This window comes from Mizuhopecten yessoensis, unplaced genomic scaffold (assembly GCF_002113885.1).
Source record: "Mizuhopecten yessoensis strain PY_sf001 unplaced genomic scaffold, ASM211388v2 scaffold1353, whole genome shotgun sequence".
In the NCBI taxonomy this organism is placed as follows: Eukaryota; Metazoa; Mollusca; class Bivalvia; order Pectinida; family Pectinidae; genus Mizuhopecten; species Mizuhopecten yessoensis.
In genome coordinates, this window is record NW_018404004.1 from 87685 (window position 1) to 108085 (window position 20401).

Below are 20401 nucleotides of genomic sequence, written 5' to 3' on the forward strand. Positions count from 1 at the left end.
TCGTTGATTCAGAAACGAAACATGCAGCACCGTACGGTCAGACGAACTGCTCAACGAACGGCCACCAAGAGAAGGAAACACGAACGGCCACCAAGATAAGGAAAAACGAACGGCCACCAAGAGAAGGAAAAACGAACGGCCACCAAGAGAAGGAAACACGAACGGCCACCAAGAGAGGGAAACACGAACGGCCACCAAGAGAAGGAAACAACGCGCAATAGTAAATGGTAAACCACTAAAGGTATGTCGTTTGCAAGTAGCACTGTGTTATATAAATCTAGAAAGACATTATGTAAGTACATGGAAAGCTAGGGAAATGGTTGGGTATCCAAATGTCATTACAAAGGGGGAAAGGGAACAGAGAAACAAATATTAGGGAAACTGTTTTTTATTTTTTTTTATCAATTCCAAACAATCATACGAGAAAAATGTTAGGAAAACTTTAAGAGAATGGTGAAGATGTCACACCGAATGCGTACAATTCTTGTTCATCTTCCGACGGGTTGCGGGTTCGAGTCACGTCACGGCACTGTGTTGTATCTTTGAGCAAGATACTTTACTCCGCTTGTTCCAGTCTACTCAGCTGTAAATGAGTACGTGGCTGGGTAGTGCTGGAATTGTTGAATGTTAGCTGTGAGCGCCGAAATGCCAGCCCAAGCTGTATGTTCTCCAGGGATTTGAGCAAGCTGTTGGCTGGTTGCAAATGCCCTATAACCACGGATGATAATTTGTGAACAACTTTGAGACGACCTACGAACTAGGTTGTGATAAAGCAGTATATAAGAACCTCGAATATTATCATTAATCATTTATATATTTGAGAATAAATAGACCTGTCTAATGTTAATGATCTGACGAGTAGGCACTGGTAATACTATTTCTTGGTAAGACGAACGTAAGAATCACACATGTAAATTTACCGTACAATTTACCTGTAGATTTTGGTTATGTTTAAACATATTTTACTGACATCATATTGACAAAGGGATTAGTCGGTAAGTTTTTCCAACTTATTAATTGACTTCTCCCGTAATACAGACAAATATAATAATACACAATTGTTACATGACGGTAAGAAAATAAATATGTTATTAATGTATTGTATTCAGAGAGAGAGAGAGAGAGAGAGACAGAGAAAGAAAGAGAGGGGGGGGGGAGGGAGACAGGCAGACAGACAGAGACAGACTGAAACAAACAGACAGAGAGAGAGGGAGGGAGACAGACAGACAGACAGACAGAAAGACACAGACAGACAGACAGAGAAACAGACGGAGGGAGGGAGAGAGAGAATGAAAGAATTGCACTTACTAACATCTATTTCACCTACTAAACATCTATTCCGTCCTTCAACGACTCACCAGTGATGCTGAGGGCCTAAAAGTGGGACATCTAAATATATATAAACTACTGCTAAAACAGAGATGAAGGTGCATATTTTTTTCATGATTTCAAAACTAGACAAGTAATGTTTCATATCTCCCTGACTTCAGTGCTATAAATAAACCTGTGTCGTCTGAGCTTCCTCACGCGTTATGCTATATTGATAGGATGATATTGAACTTGGTATGCTGTATTTAAATAAGGTGTGGTATTAAATGATGAATGACGACTGCCTTGGGTAAAATCCCTTGGATCTTTTTGATCGGTCGTCAGAAGTCGGAGGATGGCGATGTTAAAGGTACGTGTAATATTTCCTGTAAACATGCTGTAATATTGGCCAATGATTAGGTAATTAATGATGAATAATGTAATCATCTTATACCATGTAAGACAGCGGGTATCAATAGATAGCAGCACTTTGGTCAACGGTAAATCTGAGTTCTAATCTTACGATCTGGGTAACCCCGTTAATTGATTGGCGGAGGAGCTGTTGGATTGCCATATGGTATTCTAGTGTTGCTGTTTCGGTAGGGGAAAGTCAGCCTAGAAGTTAGATAGGAATGGCACACGTGTCTTATACTTATGTTCAAAGGTGGTACGTGCTCACGAATAGCTAATGTTGTATAGATTGTTAAAGGTACTCGAGGGAGAATCTTATAGGGAGTCGAGAGTCTGGAGCCTAGAGTTGACAGCTGGAAGTCGAGGTTCGGGAGTGTGAGCCTCTGGAGAGGGAGGCAAGAGAAGGCCTCGGCTAGAGGGGCCAGGGAAGGCCTCGGCTAGAGGGGCCAGAGAAGGTCTCGGCTAGAGGGGCCAGGGAAGGCCTCGGCTGGAGGGGCCAGGGATGGCCCTGATACTGTACTAGATGTGCTTTTGCTTTTGCTAGACATTTTCTAGGTTTTTTTCGGAGACCTTGCAGTGAGGGCCTACTTCGGTCTCTGGCTGTAAAATGTAATTTGTATTTGAAGGAATTACAAGAAAGGATTTGAAATCTTATACAATATTATATATTCATTATATATAATTCTTAGTAGAGATGTCATTTTGGTTAAACCATCATGCAATATGAGATAAGGTCAAAATGGCAAAAACTCCTCCGGTGCAACGTTCACGAAGTTGTGCATATGGAAAAGAAATATAGATTTGTTTCCTATTTAAAACACAATTTACAGAAATGACTGTGTCGTTCCATTTGGAATGAAAATACAAAAATCAGTTCTGCTCACCAACATTAAATGTTTTATCATTAATAGGATATAGGTAAAACAATGATACAGGTAAAACAATGATACAGGTAAACAATGATACAGGTAAAACAATGATATAGGTAAAACAATGTACAGGTAAAACAATGATATAGGTAAAACAATGATACAGGTAAAACAATGATACAGGTAAAACAATGATACAGGTAAACAATGATACAGGTAAACAATGATACAGGTAAACAATGATACATGTAAAACAGTGATACAGGTAAAACAATGATATAGGTAAAACAATGATTTAGGTAAAACAGGTTAAACAATGATACAGGTAAAACAATGATACAGGTAAACAATGATACAGGTAAAACAATGATACAGGTAAACAATGATACAGGTATAACAGTGATACAGGTAAACAATGATACAGGTAAAACAATGATACAGGTAAAACAATGATGATACAGGTAAACAATGATACAGGTAAAACAATGATACAGGTCAAACAGTGATACAGGTAAAACAATGATACAGGTAAAACAATGATATAGGTAAAACAATGATACAGGTAAACAATGATACAGGTAAAACAATGATACAGGTAAAACAATGATACAGGTAAACAATGATACAGGACTATTTCAAAAATTCGGTCACTTTCTTTATTTTGTGTTTATGAAAGCAACATTAGTCTCACATTGCAATAAAAAGTCAATATTGAATTGTAATGACTGTATAGAGGTTGGGGATAAACAATGATTGAGGAGGTTTATATGTAACAGAGGATAGACAATGATTGAGGAGGTATAACAGGTAAAACAATGATACAGGTAAAACAGTGATACAGGTAAACAATGATACAGGGAAAACAATGATACAGGTAAAACAGTGATACAGGTAAACAATGATACAGGCAAAACAATGATACAGGTAAACAATGATACAGGTATAACAGTGATACAGGTAAACAATGATACAGGTAAAACAATGATGATACAGGTAAACAATGATACAGGACTATTTCAAAAATTCGGTCACTTTCTTTATTTTGTGTTTATGAAAGCAACATTAGTCTCACATTGCAATAAAAAGTCAATATTGAATTGTAATGACTGTATAGAGGTTGGGGATAAATAATGATTGAGGAGGTTTATATGTGACAGGGGATAGACAATGATTGAGGAGGTTTAAATGTAACAGAGGATAGACAATGATGGAGGAGGTTTACATGTAACAGAGGATAGACAATGATGGAGGAGGTTTACATGTAACAGAGGATAGACAATGATTGAGGAGGTATATATGTAACAGAGGATAGAAAATGATTGAGGAGGTTTATATGTGACATAGGATATACAATGATTGAGGAGGGTTATATGTGACAGAGGATAGACAATGATTGAGGAGGTGTATATGTGACAGAGGATATACAATGATAATGATACAGGTAAAACAATGATGATACAGGTAAACAATGATACAGGTATAACAGTGATACAGGTAAACAATGATACAGGACTATTTCAAAAATTCGGTCAATTTCTTTATTTTGTGTTTATGAAAGCAACATTAGTCTAACATTGCAATAAAAAGTCAATATTGAATTGTAATGACTGTATAGAGGTTGGGGATAAATAATGATTGAGGAGGTTTATATGTAACAGATGATAGACAATGATTGAGGAGGTATATATGTAACAGAGGATAGACAAGGATGGAGGAGGTTTATATGTAACAGAGCATAGACAATGATTGAGGAGGTTTACATGTGACAGAGGATATACAATGATTGAGGAGGGTTATATGTGACAGAGGATAGACAATGATGGAGGAGGTTGATATGTGACAGAGGATAGACAATGATGGAGGAGGGTTATATGTAACAGAGGATAGACAAGGATGGAGGAGGTTTATATGTAACAGAGGATAGACAAGGATGGAGGAGGTTTATATGTAACAGAGGATAGACAATGATTGAGGAGGTGTATATGTGACAGAGGATATACAATGATTGAGGAGGTTTATATGTAAAAGACAACTTCAGTCAATATATTCAGCTTTCGAATGCTTCTAAGACATAATCATAGTATTGTTTCAGTGTAATGGTTCTGATACAACATTTTGGCAAAATTATACATGGTTCTTAACTACATGACGTTTAGAGGCTTTTACTTCTCATACTCAATACCACACAGGAGGAATACTATACACTAACAACTGTTATCAGTTTGATTATTTCTGTTATTGTGTCTTTGTTATCTGCAAGAGGATGAAAGAAACCCTTTCCCACGCTAGGTTTATGTTTGTGGTATAATCTGATTTATCACAAGATATCCTACACGCAACCGTTTGTATCAGTGAAATAGTGTCTGTTTCAAAAAAGTGTATTTTCCTGTTTCAATAATAAATTGTCTGTTTCAATTGTGCTTTCCTGTTTCATTCATAATTTGTCTGTTTCAATAGTACTTTCCTGTTTCAGTAATAAATTGTCTGTTTCAGAAATCCATTCCTGTTTATGTAAAAAATTCTCTGTTTCAATAATAAATTCTCTGTTTCAATAATGCTTTCCTGTTTCAGTAATAATTTTTCTGTTTCAATAGTACTTTCCTGTTTCAATAATAAATTGTCTGTTTCAATAATGCTTTCCTGTTTCAGTAATAATTTTTCTGTTTCAATAGTACTTTCCTGTTTCAGTAATAAATTGTCTGTTTCTGAAATCCATTCCTGTTTCAGTATCAGATTGTCTGTTTCAGAAATCCATACCTGTTTCAGTAATAAATTCTCTAATTCAATAATGCTTTCCTGTTTCAGTAATAATTTGTCTGTTTCAATAGTACTTTCATGTTTCAGTAATAAATTGTCTGTTTCAGAAATCCATTCCTGTTTCAGAATCAAATTGTCTGTTTCAGAAATCCATTCCCGTTTCAGTAATAAATTCTCTGTTTCAATAATAAATTGACTGTTTCAATAATACTTTACTGTTTAAGTAATACTTTGTCTTTTTCAGTAATAAATTGTCTGTTTGAGAAATCCATTCCTGTTTCAGTAATAAATTATATGTTTAAATTGTACTTTCCTGTTTCAGTATTAATTTGTTTGTTAGTAATTAAGTGTCTGTTTCAGTAATAAATTGTCTGTTTCGGTAATACATTGTCTGTTTCAGTAATACATTGTCTGTTTCAGTACTACATTGTCTGTTTCGGTAATACATTGTCTTTGTCTGTTTCGGTAATACATTGTCTGTTTCAGTAAATCATTGTCTGTTTCGGTAATACATTGTCTGTTTCAGTAATATATTGTCTGTTTCAGTAATACATTGTCTGTTTCAGTAATACATTGTCTGTTTCGGTAATACATTGTTTGTTTCAGTAAAACATTGTCTGTTTCAGTTTGTCTGTTTCAGTAATACATTGTCTGTTTCGGTAATACATTGTCTGTTTAAGTAATATATTTTCTGTTTCAGTAATAAATTGTCTGTTTCGGTAATACATTGTCTGTTTCAGTTTGTCTGTTTCAGTAATACATTGTCTGTTTCGGTAATACATTGTCTGTTTCAGAAATCCATTCCCGTTTCAGTTATAAATTGTCTGTTTCGGTAATACATTGTCTGATTCAGTAATAAATTGTCTGTTTCGGTAAAACATTGTCTTTTTCAGAAATCCATTCCAGTTTCAGTTATAAATTGTCTGTTTCAGTATTCCATTCCTGTTTCAGTAGCAAATTGTTTGTTTTAGTAATAAATAGTCTGTTTCAATATGACTTTCCTGTTTCATTAGCAAATTGTTTGTTTCAGTAATAAATAGTCTGTTTCAATATGACTTTCCTGTTTCATTAGCAAATTGTCTGTTTCAGTAATAAATAGTCTGTTTCAATATGACTTTCCTGTTTCATTAGCAAATTGTCTGTTTCAGTAATAAATTGTCTGTTTCAATATGACTTTCCTGTTTCATTAGCAAATTGTCTGTTTCAGTAATAAATAGTCTGTTTCAATATGACTTTCCTGTTTCATTAGCAAATTGTCTGTTTCAGTAATAAATTGTCTGTTTCAATATGACTTTCCTGTTTCATTAGCAAATTGTCTGTTTCAGTAATAAATTGTCTGTTTCATTAGCAAATTGTCTGTTTCAGTAATACATTGTCTGATTCAGTAATAAATAGTCTGTTTCAATATGACTTTCCTGTTTCATTAGCAAATTGTCTGTTTCAGTAATAAATAGTCTGTTTCAATATGACTTTCCTGTTTCATTAGCAAATTGTCTGTTTCAGTAATAAATTGTCTGTTTCAATATGACTTTCCTGTTTCATTAGCAAATTGTCTGTTTCAGTAATAAATTGTCTGTTTCAATATCAAATTGTCTGTTTCAGTAATACATTGTCTGTTTCAGTAATAAATAGTCTGTTTCAATATGACTTTCCTGTTTCATTAGCAAATTGTCTGTTTCAGTAATAAATAGTCTGTTTCAATATGACTTTCCTGTTTCATTAGCAAATTGTCTGTTTCAGTAATACATTGTATGATTCAGTAATAAATAGTCTGTTTCAATATGACTTTCCTGTTTCTTTAGCAAATTGTCTGTTTCAGTAATAAATAGTCTGTTTCAATATGACTTTCATGTTTCATTAGCAAATTGTCTGTTTCAGTAATAAATTGTCTGTTTCAACATGACTTTCCTGTTTCATTAGCAAATTGTCTGTTTCAGTGGTGTGTTGTCTGTTTCAGTGGTGTGTTGTCTGTTTCAGTACTTTTTTGTCTGTTTCAGTGGTGTGTTGCCCTTGTGGCCTTACTAGGAATGATACGGGGGTACTATGCTGTCCCTAAAAGTAAGTAAAGCATATATATTTTTAAATACACGCCATTCCCTGATCATCGACGTTAAGCTAACAATTTGGACATGTGAATCATTAGTAGATTAAATTTATTTTCGATACGTGAATCATTTGTAAATTAAATAGATTTTCGATACGTGAATCGTTGGTAGATTAAAAAGATTGTCAATACGTGAATCATTGGTAGATCAAATAGATTTTCGATACGCGAATCGTTGGTATAGTAAATAGATTTTCGATACGCGAATCATTGGTAGATAAAGAAGATTTTCGATACGTGAATCATTGGTAAATCAAATAGATTTTCGATACGTGAATCGTTGGTAGATCAGATAGATGTTCGATACGTGCATGAATCATTGGTAAATCAAATAGATTTTCGATACGTGAATCATTGGTAGATCAAATAGATTTTCGATACGTGAATCGTTGGTAGATTAAATAGATTTTCGATACGTGAATCATTGGTAGATCAAATAGATTTTCGATACATTGTTGTTAAATAAATAAAGTCTATATTTATTTGGTCGACAATCTGGTGTTGTTTTGGTGTTTTTTATTTTTCTAAAAGCGTCATTGGTCAACATATTGAGTCTTACTCTTTGTTATCCCAGAGTGTATAAACACCCCGTTTGACTTGGTATTTGCCAGCGAGGATACAGCTCGTGTAATACCATCATCCGTGGAGGAAATCAATCGAGTGTTGAAAGCCATAGCAGCGCAGCTGGACATAGGAGGTCAACACAGGATAGGGTATATCACGTGAGTAGGTACCGTACCCGGATGTTTATATGTTACGTCACTGAATATATTTTAGCTTCAGATTTAGTTACACAAAATAGGGAATATCACGTGAGTAGGTACCCGGATGTTTATATGTGACGTCATTGAATATGTTTAGCTTCAGATTTAGTTACACAAGATAGGGAATAGCACGTGAGTAAATACCCGGATGTTTATATGTGACGTCATTGAATATGTTTTAGCTTCAGATTTAATTACACAATATAGGGTATATCACGTGAGTTGGTCCCCGGATGTTTATATGTGACGTCATTGAATATGTTTTAACTTCAGATTTAGTTACACAAGATAGGGAATATCACGTGAGTAGGTACTCGGATGTTTATATGTGACGTCATTGAATATGTTTAAGCTTCAGATTTAGTTACACAAGATAGGGAATATCACGTGAGTAGGTACCCGGATGTTTATATGTGACGTCATTGAATATCTTTTAGCTTCAGATTTAATTACACAATATAGGGAATATCACGTGAGTAGGTACCCGGATGTTTATATTTGACGTCATTGAAAATGTTTTAGCTTCAGATTTAATTACACAATATAGGGTATATCATGTGAGTAGGTACCCGGATGTTTATATGTTACGTCTTTGAATATGTTTAAGCTTCAGATTGAGTTAAGGGGTTACCTTCATATGATATAAGATATGTCACGTAAGTATCTTTGTTTAATATCAAATACTTCAGGTTTAAGGAGTTATATGCTACCTAACTTTGGCTGAAATCAGTAACATTTCTTTGATGACAAGAATGTTTGCATAGTTAACGCTTATTTGATTTTAAATTATCACACATGGGTAAGATCTTTTATTTATGGAACCGATTTGTACAAATATTGAAACGTTGTTGCGATCAGTTGCATCCATTTTGTTCAATCAACTTTCCTGTCTGTCCATGACATTTCTTTGAGATTAACAGATCTATATAAGTTTCACAACTTGATTCTGAATATTATTTTCGTTGCTTCAGTCGGCCGCGATCTGATTATTTGTATCGAATGAAATAAATGTAATAATAAACTGATGTATAAGTTTCCATTTGATTGGTTAGCATGACGACAAATGGAATAATAAACTGATGTATAAGTTTCCATTTGCTTGGTTAGTGACGACAAATGCAAAAATAATCTGATGTATAGGTTTCCATTTGATTGGTTAGTATGACGACAAATTTAAAAATAAACTGATGTCTAAGTTTCCATTGGATTGGTTAGTATGGCGACAAATGTAGTAATATTCTGATGTATAAGTTTCCATTTGATTGGTTAGTGACGACAAATGCAAAAATAAACTGATGTATAGGTTTCCATTTGATTGGTTAGCATGACGACAAATGTAATAATAAACTGATGTATAAGTTTCCATTTGATTGGTTAGTGACGACAAATGCAAAAATAAACTGATGTATAAGTTTCCATTTGATTGGTTAGTGACGACAAATGCAAAAATAATCTGATGTATAGGTTTCCATTTGATTGGTTAGCATCACGACAAATGTAATAATAAACTGATGTATAAGTTTCCATTGGATTGGTTAGCATGACGACAAATGTAATAATAAACTGATGTATAAGTTTCCATTGGATTGGTTAGTATGACGACAAATGTAGTAATAAACTGATGTATACATTTCCATTTGATTGGTTAGTATGACGACAAATGTAGTAATAAACTGATGTATAAGTTTCCATTGGATTGGTTAGAGACGACAAATGTAGTAATAAACTGACGTATAAGTTTCCATTTGATTGGTTAATGACGACAAATGTAGTAATAAACTGATGTATACATTTCCATTTGATTGGTTAGTATGACGACAAATGTAGTAATAAACTGATGTATAAGTTTCCATTGGATTGGTTAGTATGACGACAAATGTAGTAATAAACTGATGTATACGTTTCCATTTGATTGGTTAGTATGACGACAAATGTAGTAATAAACTGATGTATAAGTTTCCATTGGATTGGTTAGTATGACGACAAATGTAGTAATAAACTGATGTATACGTTTCCATTTGATTGGTTAGTATGACGACAAATGTAATAATAAACTGATGTATAAGTTTCCATTTGATTGGTTAGTGACGACAAATGTAGTAATAAACTGATGTATAAGTTTCCATTTGATTGGTTAGTATGACGACAAATGTAGTAATAAACTGATGTATAAGTTTCCATTTGATTGGTTAGTATGACGACAAATGTAGTAATAAACTGATGTATAAGTTTCCATTTGATTGGTTAGTATGACGACAAATGTAGTAATAAACTGATGTATAAGTTTCCATTTGATTGGTTAGTATGACGACAAATGTAGTAATAAACTGATGTATAAGTTTCCATTTGATTGGTTAGTATGACGACAAATGTAATAATAAACTGATGTATAAGTTTCCATTTGATTGGTTAGTATGACGACAAATGTAGTAATAAACTGATGTATACGTTTCCATTTGATTGGTTAGTATGACGACAAATGTAGTAATAAACTGATGTATAAGTTTCCATTTGATTGGTTAGTGACGACAAATGTAGTAATAAACTGATGTATAAGTTTCCATTTGATTGGTTAGTATGACGACAAATGTAGTAATAAACTGATGTATACGTTTCCATTTGATTGGTTAGTATGACGACAAATGTAGTAATAAACTGATGTATAAGTTTCCATTTGATTGGTTAGTATGACGACAAATGTAGTAATAAACTGATGTATAAGTTTCCATTTGATTGGTTAGTATGACGACAAATGTAGTAATAAACTGATGTATAAGTTTCCATTTGATTGGTTAGTATGACGACAAATGTAGTAATAAACTGATGTATAAGTTTCCATTTGATTGGTTAGTATGACGACAAATGTAGTAATAAACTGATGTATAAGTTTCCATTTGATTGGTTAGTATGACGACAAATGTAGTAATAAACTGATGTATAAGTTTCCATTTGATTGGTTAGTATGACGACAAATGTAGTAATAAACTGATGTATAAGTTTCCATTTGATTGGTTAGTGACGACAAATGTAGTAATAAACTGATGTATAAGTTTCCATTTGATTGGTTAGTATGACGACAAATGTAGTAATAAACTGATGTATAAGTTTCCATTTGATTGGTTAGTATGACGACAAATGTAGTAATAAACTGATGTATAAGTTTCCATTTGATTGGTTAGTATGACGACAAATGTAGTAATAAACTGATGTATAAGTTTCCATTTGATTGGTTAGTATGACGACAAATGTAGTAATAAACTGATGTATAAGTTTCCATTTGATTGGTTAGTATGACGACAAATGTAGTAATAAACTGATGTATAAGTTTCCATTTGATTGGTTAGTATGACGACAAATGTAATAATAAACTGATGTATCAGTTTCCATTTGATTGGTTAGTATGACGACAAATGTAGTAATAAACTGATGTATACGTTTCCATTTGATTGGTTAGTATGACAACAAATGTAGTAATAAACTGATGTATGCGTTTCCATTTGATTGGTTAGAGACGACAAATGTAGTAATAAACTGATGTATAAGTTTCCATTTGATTGGATAGTATGACAACAAATGTAGTAATAAACTGATGTATACGTTTCCATTTGATTGGTTAGAGACGACAAATGGAGTAATAAACTGATGTATAAGTTTCCATTTGATTGGTTAGTATGACGTTTAAGTTTCCATTTGATTGGTTAGCATGACGACAAATGTAATAATAAACTGATGTATAAGTTTCCATTTGATTGGTTATATGACGTTTAAGTTTCCATTTGATTGGTTAGTATGACGTATAAGTTTCAATTTGATTGGTCAGTATGACGTTTAAGTTTCCATTTGATTGGTCAGTATGACGTATAAGTTTCCATCTGATTGATTAGTATGACGTATAAGTTTCCATTTGATTTGTTAGTATGACGTATAAGTTTTCATTTGATTTGTTAGTATGATGTATAAGTTTCCATTTGATTTGTTAGTATGATGTATAAGTTTCCATTTGATTTGTTAGTATGATGTATAAGTTTCCATTTGATTGGTTAGCATGACGACAAATGCTGTTATCACGAATTTTGACCGAAATGACCACACCACCCTGGCTAGCCTGAATACCGCCATTGATGCTGTGATGGACCAGAGTGCAATACAGGGAAATGCCCAAATTGCTCAAGGTGAATCCAGCTTGAAAAACTGTGTATTGGATTATCTGGGCGGTGCTTGTATCACTAAATTTAACATGGCTATATAATCAACGTGCAATCTTACAATACAATTAAATGCAAATATTGGATTATTTTTTTCAAACCATACACCTGAAACTGCTTCGATCAAAGGTTGTTATTAGTTACCGAATATCAGAATAACAATGAAAACATCACTGTAAAGCTCATAAATAATGAACATCGCTGTAAAGGAAACAATTACAAAGTTTAATACAATATTACATTATAAAACGTTACATGCCTCGATGGTCCAATCCTTGACCAGGTCCGTAAAGTCACATGCCTCGATGGTCCAATCCTTGACCAGGTCCATAAAGTCACATGTCTCGATGATTCAATCCTTGACCAGGTCCATAAAGTCACATGCCTCGATGGTTCAATCCTTGACCAGGTCGATAAAGTCACATGCCTCGATGGTCCAATCCTTGACCAGGTCCATAAAGTCACATGTCTCGATGGTTCAATCCTTGACCAGGTCCATAAAGTCACGTGCCTCGATGGTTCAATCCTTGACCAGGTCCATAAAGTCACATGTCTCGATGGTTCAATCCTTGACCAGGTCCATAAAGTCACGTGCCTCGATGGTTCAATCCTTGACCAGGTCCATAAAGTCACATGCCTCGATGGTCCAATCCTTTTGGATATGGTAGATGATCGAAATATGCCCATATATTTGGTATTGTTGAGCGAAACAGCGAATAAAAAGATGATCTTAAAGTTAAGTGTAGGTTGTTCATTAACTCTGTTTGGTGGATTCACATGTCCAGGTTTTACATTTCATGAGTAAGAACACATTTCGAGGGACCAAATTAGTTTGTTTTTAAATCCTCCCCATTTCCTGATCATCGACGTTAAGCTGACAATCTGGACATGTGAATCATAGGTAGATTAAATAGATTTTCGATACGTGAATCATTGGTAGATCAATTAGATTTTCGATACGTGAATCGTTGGTAGATCAAATAGATTTTCGATACGTGAATCATTGGTAGATCAATTAGATTTGCGATACGTGAATCATTGGTAGATCAAATTGATTTTCGATACGTGAATCATTGGTAGATCAAATTGATTTTCGATACGTGAATCATTGTTAGATCAAATAGATTTTCGATACGTGAATCATTGGTAGATCAAATAGATTTGCGATACGTGAATCATTGGTAGATCAAATAGATTTTCGATACGTGAATCATTGGTAGATCAAATAAATTTTGGATACGTGAATCAAAGACAGATCACAAAAAAACTTTTGACATTAAATCAGTGATGGATAGAATTAATTTTTACTTGTGAATCATTAATAAATAAATAGATTATTTATCTATGATGTGAATCAATTACATATAAAATATTTTGGACATGTGAACCAAAAAGAAATAAAATGGATTTTGACAGGTGAATCATTGATGGATAAAATATGTTTTGACACGCGAGTACCTGACATATTAAAAAGAATTTGAACACATGAATCAATTACAGATAAAAGTAACTTTGAACATGTGAATCAATGCAAGGTCCTATAAGTTCACGGCCTGTGAATCAGTAGTAGATGAAACAGACAGCCAACACGAAGCTTACGTAAATGTTGTTTCCTTGATTTCAAGTTCAGAAAGGTTTATACGATCGACGCGGTCAATAAAAGTCTTGTTATTTAATGACAGAGCAGCATCGATCTGAACGTGAATGTATAGGACTTGGCAGGGTTTATTTAGTTTTGATACTATCCTAAATTAACTCAGCCTCATCAAAGATCGGCCAGGGCCCGTATTCATGAAACCGTTCTCGTGCTCAAGCATGGATTTGGTGCTCAAGTCGAATTTCTTGTTCGGTCTTTAAATTGTTAAGAAAATCTTAATTGGTCAATGATTTGGGAAAACCTTGAAGCGAGTTGACGCCTAATACTGTTTTCAATGTTTATATTTGACTTTTGATCGTTTGACATGATTTCAGCGAGTTGCAAGAAAGTTGGTTTTAGCACAGAATCTATGCTTGAGCACGAGAACGGTTTCATGAATACGGGCCCTGAATGGGAGCAACTGGTGTTCCCATTGGAATGCCTCCATTCTGCTCGACAATCTTACCCCTAATCTCAACAAAGCGCTGGTCAACCAGAGTACGTGTATCAACTAATATAATTTGGGATTTATTTATCAAAAAAGTTGATATTATTGTCAGTGGCCTTTTTCTAGTTTTCAATTTATTTTTATTTTATCTTAATTTTCTAGGTGTCGATCAAATAAGGACACAGTTCTCCAGTAACCAGAGACCAAACGTAGCCAAACTAGGCCTTGTGTTAGACGCTAGTCCTTTTAGCAGCCTAGCACTAGATACGGCGAGTGCGACTAATGCTGCGGCTGGTATCATCATGTACGCAATTGGTTTAGGAAAGCCATTCAGTTCTACAGACCGAGCTGTTAGTAGTATTGTTCAACATCCGCCAAATGAACGATATAAACGTGCCTTGACCCTTCGCGATTTCAATTTCTTCAGAGACGATGTGTTAGAGAATCCGATCATTCGGCTGCTTTGTCCAGGTACGTCAAAATCAATTCTCATTAAGGTGGGAAATGTTCGCGCTGTGGAAAGTTTTTTACGAGTTTTTCACGTTTATTAAATCTGTCCAGAGATTTCACACACAAATTTGTATTTGTAGATAAAAAAAATCCCCAAATCAATCCGTTTAAAAAGTCACAAAGTGAACATTTCGACAGGTGTAAGTTTCCACTTTTAAACAAGATAGGATTTGATTTGTTATCATAGCCACATTTGAAACAAAATGCAAACAAAAATGATTGGTTCCAATGACTGGGGGCGTTTAGGGTCATTTCTGGACTCATCGGGGATTTATATTTAGTTGCTTTATTCGTAATCTGGAATACATGAAGTACTCGAATATGAAATATCAAATTCATTCGACAACTGGTTTAGGAGATATGGCATAACAAAGAGAGACATAAACCCGCGTTTTCATAATAAAATGCGTGAATATTGTCTGTTTTGCGCTATTTGGTTGAAAACTGACAATTTTGAAGGGAATTAGCTAGGCACTTTAAAAAAAATTGAAAGCCTCCGCATGCAACAAGCAAAATAATATTTGACATGCTTAAACATTGTCCCATACGTGTTCATTCGTAGCAAGAAATATTTGTTTGTCACATGCGAAGGCTTTCATTTCTGCATGCTAACTGTCCAAAAGCACAATATTTTGGCTATTTCTGCATAACAACGCAATTTCGTTGCTATGTTAGGGCATCTTCCCATATGCACCAAGAAAGATGGCACCATTTAACCAATATGTTGTTTATAACAGATATTGGTAAATAAATTCAAGTTGAAACTTTTACTTTTTATGAGGCCAAATATGACCCATAACTCCCCAAGTCCTTTGATCCCAAATGCGCATGACTCCTGACTGCCAGGGAACAGTACTCCTGACTGCCAGGGAACAGTACTCCTGACTACCAGGGAACAGTACTCCTGACTGCCAGGGAACAGTACTCCTGACTACCAGGGAACAGTACTCCTGACTGCCAGGGAGCAGTACTCCTGACTGCCTGGAAACAGTACTCCTGACTGCCTGGAAACAGTACTCCTGGCTGCCTGGAAACAGTACTCCTGACTGCCAGGGAACAGTACTCCTGACTACCAGGGAACAGTACTCCTGACTGCCAGGGAACAGTACTCCTGACTACCAGGGAGCAGTACTCCTGACTGCCAGTGAACAGTATCACTCGGTCGTTCGTCCCATTTTTCTGTAAATAGCATAATATATAAAGTCGAATGTTTCTCTTTATAGTGTATGTAGCCTATTTATCTATGTATAGTTTATGTGGAATAAGACAACTCGTCCTATTTATCTATGTATAGTTTATGTGGAATAAGACAACTCGTCCTATTTATCTATGTATAGTTTATGTGGAATAAGACAACTCGTCCTATTTATCTATGTATAGTTTATGTGGAATAAGACAACTCGTCCTATTTATCTATGTATAGTTTATGTGGAATAAGACAACTCGTCCTATTTATCTATGTATAGTTTATGTGGAATAAGACAACTCGTCCTATTTATCTTTGTCGTTCCTCTGACTGACTATGCATGCATTAGAAGCATCGCATCAAGTATGCAAGTGCCTTACTGTATTGACTATTTCCGTCTCTCTGTGTCTCTGTCCTTTCTAATGACTTTTCTTTCTGAAATTTTACATGGAAATATTCTGTGATGCGTAGATATGAACAGGGATTTAGAAAACTTTCTCAGATCAAGGAAGGTTAAGGTTAATGTTACAAAACTTTACCACAGTGGTACAACCAGTCACATAGTGGAGCCAATCTGTCATTCTCGTAGTTTATTGGTCCATTAACGTCATCTGTTGACCCCTCAAAACCCTCAAGGGACCAGTAGACATTTCTTATTTTGTGAACATAAACAAACTGGCAGCCATTCTTCGTTTCGATTTTCAAACCTCTTTCTTCCCTTAACCTTGTAATCGCTCATTGATTTTATATGCATGTCAAGAGCACGAACCTATATAGCGTGTTAATTGTCAATTCTGTGTTCGTTCTTTCTGTGCGCGCTAAAGTTGTCATTTTTTTTTACACCGTAGACTGTTCATAGCTATTGGTCATATCGTCGTGTAAAGGATGTGTATCGTCACGATAACAAGGCGAAAACAAAAACACAAATGATCAAACTTGATAAAACTGATATCTTTCACACTGTGACAAATATCACTTTTTGGTATTGACCAATCATAACGGTATCTTCTATTCGCTGCATTCAAAGGCAACGATTTTTTGTTTATTAGTCTCAAGTGACGTACTACATTGTGTTGCTATGTAACAGGCGATATTGGTGGCAGATGTGGACGGGACACTCTTTGTGATAAAGCAGCGAACACTGTGTGTGTTCAGGGTAACTGCAAGTGTAACCCAGGGCTGCAGAACACTAATGGCGTCTGCGTGACAGGTAGGTATCGCATAGAAATACCGCTAGGTAACTCGACCTTGAAACTTTGGTAGTTCTGAGTCCAAATAACGTTAGTTTACTTTATACATGTCCATTTGCTCTGCATTGCCACTATGTAACCTTACGAAACAAAATAGAAAGATATCGGATCATTATTCTCACATATTTCCCATTGGTTTAGTGATATGAAGAACATATTCGTCACCTCATGACTAAATGACGTCGTTTTTACCGACGTCACAATATTAAGTGTATTATAGACGTCACGAAACAATTGTCGTCTACCAGTAAATGACAAATTTTGCATTAAAAATTTCTGACCCATTAAACAACGAGTATGATTTTGTGTTTATTTCCACGAACTATATTTTTGCCGGGAACGGTCACGTGTACATCACAAGAACAGGTCCCATTGACAGACAGCGCGGAATTTGACTTTGAAATACGATAACAGGTTGGAAATATAAGAAAAACTTAAATTAAAAACGGAAATATAAGTATTAAATATGTAAATGTGATCTAGCACTGAATCTGAATTCGAGAAAAAACGTTTGTTGATTATCATTTGAGACACCATATAGAGAACCTACCATCGTACTGATTATCCTAACAAATACTCGCTTCGTTACTATGGCTACTGTCTCCCTTTACACCAGTAACCTCATTGAAGACGGCATCTTAGCCTGTCGTGCTGCATGGGTCACGCGGGAAGTCAAGTAACGTGCCACCTTATCTATCCCGTAATACACCTTTGTATCCTTGCTGTACTAGGTTGAGGCAAAATACACTGGGGGCACAGATGACCTAAAATTTGACAATTGAATCTGAATTTTGGGAACAACCAAATTTATCTACTCATGTGTACCTAATGATACAGAACGCAGCCTCAATTATGAATCCATTGCCTGAATTAAGATAAAATAACCCAAATAAGCAGATCATCATCTAGGTTTAAATGACATCTTCCAGTAGACAAGTACAGGAACATGGTATAATTTCAAGAACAGAACCCCTTCTATTAATTATGTACGTGTTCCTGAAAATTATATCTTGATGCCCGAAAATTAGGTGGTTGTTGCGCTCACCACCTACTACCCTTGCCTTTCCTTTGATGTAGCCTCTTACAGGTGCCTTACAGTGATACTTGCTACTGATGATTCATTCCGTCCATTCTCTTTGAAATAGCCATTTAATTTGCGTCATATTTTAATTAAAAAAATCACTTTCTTTCACCATTAGAATTTTGTCCTTATGAAAATCACGGTACACTCATACAAAGGACTGTCTGTTTGAGATTTCGTCAGCTCACTCCAGATTTACCCTCATATTTCTGTCATATACCATTCCTTTTTGCTGTGCGATCAAATATTATCTGTCATATATGTCCTTTTTGTTACCTTGCCTCACTTGGTAATGCCTCGATTTTTGACGCCACTAGAATGTACACTTCTCTTTTTTTCAGTACACAAATGATCAGCGGAATAGGAATAGCTCAAACTCCCATACACAGACTCAATTGTGTTCTATTACTGTGATGCAATGTACATTGTAGAGGTGGACACTGTAAATAAATTTCATACTGCAGTATTTTGCAATATTTAGGAAAATTGGATTAATCCCCGTGAGTGTATTCTAAAAACTAATTAAAATCAGATATGTCGCGTGATATCAGTAAACGGGAGCGATGTGACGATATAATTTTGATTAGATTGTGTATTCTAAAAATTCAGTGAATTCATGATGATTTTATATAGAAATGCCAAAATTGAGCAGGTCAGCAACCTTCCATGACAAATTTTGAATTATTTTATCATTTTTTTTTCTGTAAAGTGAAATGAAGCAGAAAAAGTAATCTAAATATTGATAACATCGATGAATTCTATCGGTAAAATTACCAGTAATTCGTTACTGAGTTTAAACCAATAAGTTGACAAAATATTGCAATACAACGCCATTTCAGAATAATATGACAATACATACTGCTTGACATATACTACAGTATATATGTATACTGTATCAGTGCCGTAGCATTCAAGTGAGGTGGCACTATAAATTATACCGTTGGAAGCACGGTCCCACTACAAACAGAACATATTACATCTTCAGCACACACGCAGGCATACACACATGTGGTATTACCCAGTTGGTATTAGACTAGTAGTTAGCGCCTGATAAGTCAGCTCCTGCGAATTCCTAAAAACTGTATTGATAAATGTATATGCTTGTTGTATAAATTATATAGATATGTACTGTAAAGCGCTTTAGAGTGACTTATTCTAGGTAGATAGGGCGCTATATCAAATGTTGTATATTATCATTATATTAGATATTGGTATTGAAATATAATAGTTTTTCCTTATAACATTGTCATTGTACTTACAGGAGGGGTCCTCGGTGAGTCGTGTAAGACAGGCGAGTGCAGCGTGCACAATTCGGAGTGTGTGCTAGGCGTGTGCGCATGCATAGAACGCTTTACCCCCATAGGGACGACGTTCTGTAAAGGCAATCAAGGTAGGTCTCACTGCGAACCTTTAAACAAATTCGTTCTCTTAAGGATCCCCGCACCGCTGACAAAAAAGGTAATTAAAGCTGAGAGTGCAAGTAAAAAAGCCTTCAATTGAGGTTAATTTTTTTTTTCTAGTTTTGAGATCTTCTCCATCTTTTCCGACGTTCGTTTCTAAGGAAGTGCCTACACTTCATTGTGTCCTTGCTTAGTTACGAGAGTCGGAAGAGATGGGGCAGATCTCAAAAAAAGAAAATAAAATTAAAAAAAAAAAAAAAATCAATTGAAAGCTTTTTAACTTGCACTGTCAGCTTTACACTATCTGAAACTGTTTTTACGGCATGGGTATAGCTTTGATAAACCATTTCTGGAAAAGAAACCATGAATGGGTATAGCTTTGATAAATCATTTTTGGAAAAGAAACCATACATGGGTATAGCTTTGATAAACCATTTCTGGAAAAGAAACCATGCATGGGTATAGCTTTGAT

The 20401-nt window shown here is 34.9% G+C and overlaps 1 protein-coding gene across 1 annotated transcript in view; it reads left to right on the plus strand.

Moving 5' to 3' along the window:
• Nucleotides 1–1596: 1596 nt before the first annotated feature.
• The window catches only part of LOC110460138, a gene marked incomplete at its 3' end in the record, with an annotated part of 24464 nt that continues 5659 nt past the window's right edge, over nucleotides 1597–20401 (plus strand). Inside the window, exons 1-7 of the mRNA XM_021512879.1 lie at nucleotides 1597–1678; nucleotides 7343–7403; nucleotides 8024–8171; nucleotides 12258–12385; nucleotides 14665–14973; nucleotides 17286–17408; nucleotides 19791–19919. Coding sequence (XP_021368554.1) covers nucleotides 1664–1678; nucleotides 7343–7403; nucleotides 8024–8171; nucleotides 12258–12385; nucleotides 14665–14973; nucleotides 17286–17408; nucleotides 19791–19919 — 913 coding nt within the window. The remainder of the gene's footprint in view (nucleotides 1679–7342; nucleotides 7404–8023; nucleotides 8172–12257; nucleotides 12386–14664; nucleotides 14974–17285; nucleotides 17409–19790; nucleotides 19920–20401) is intronic.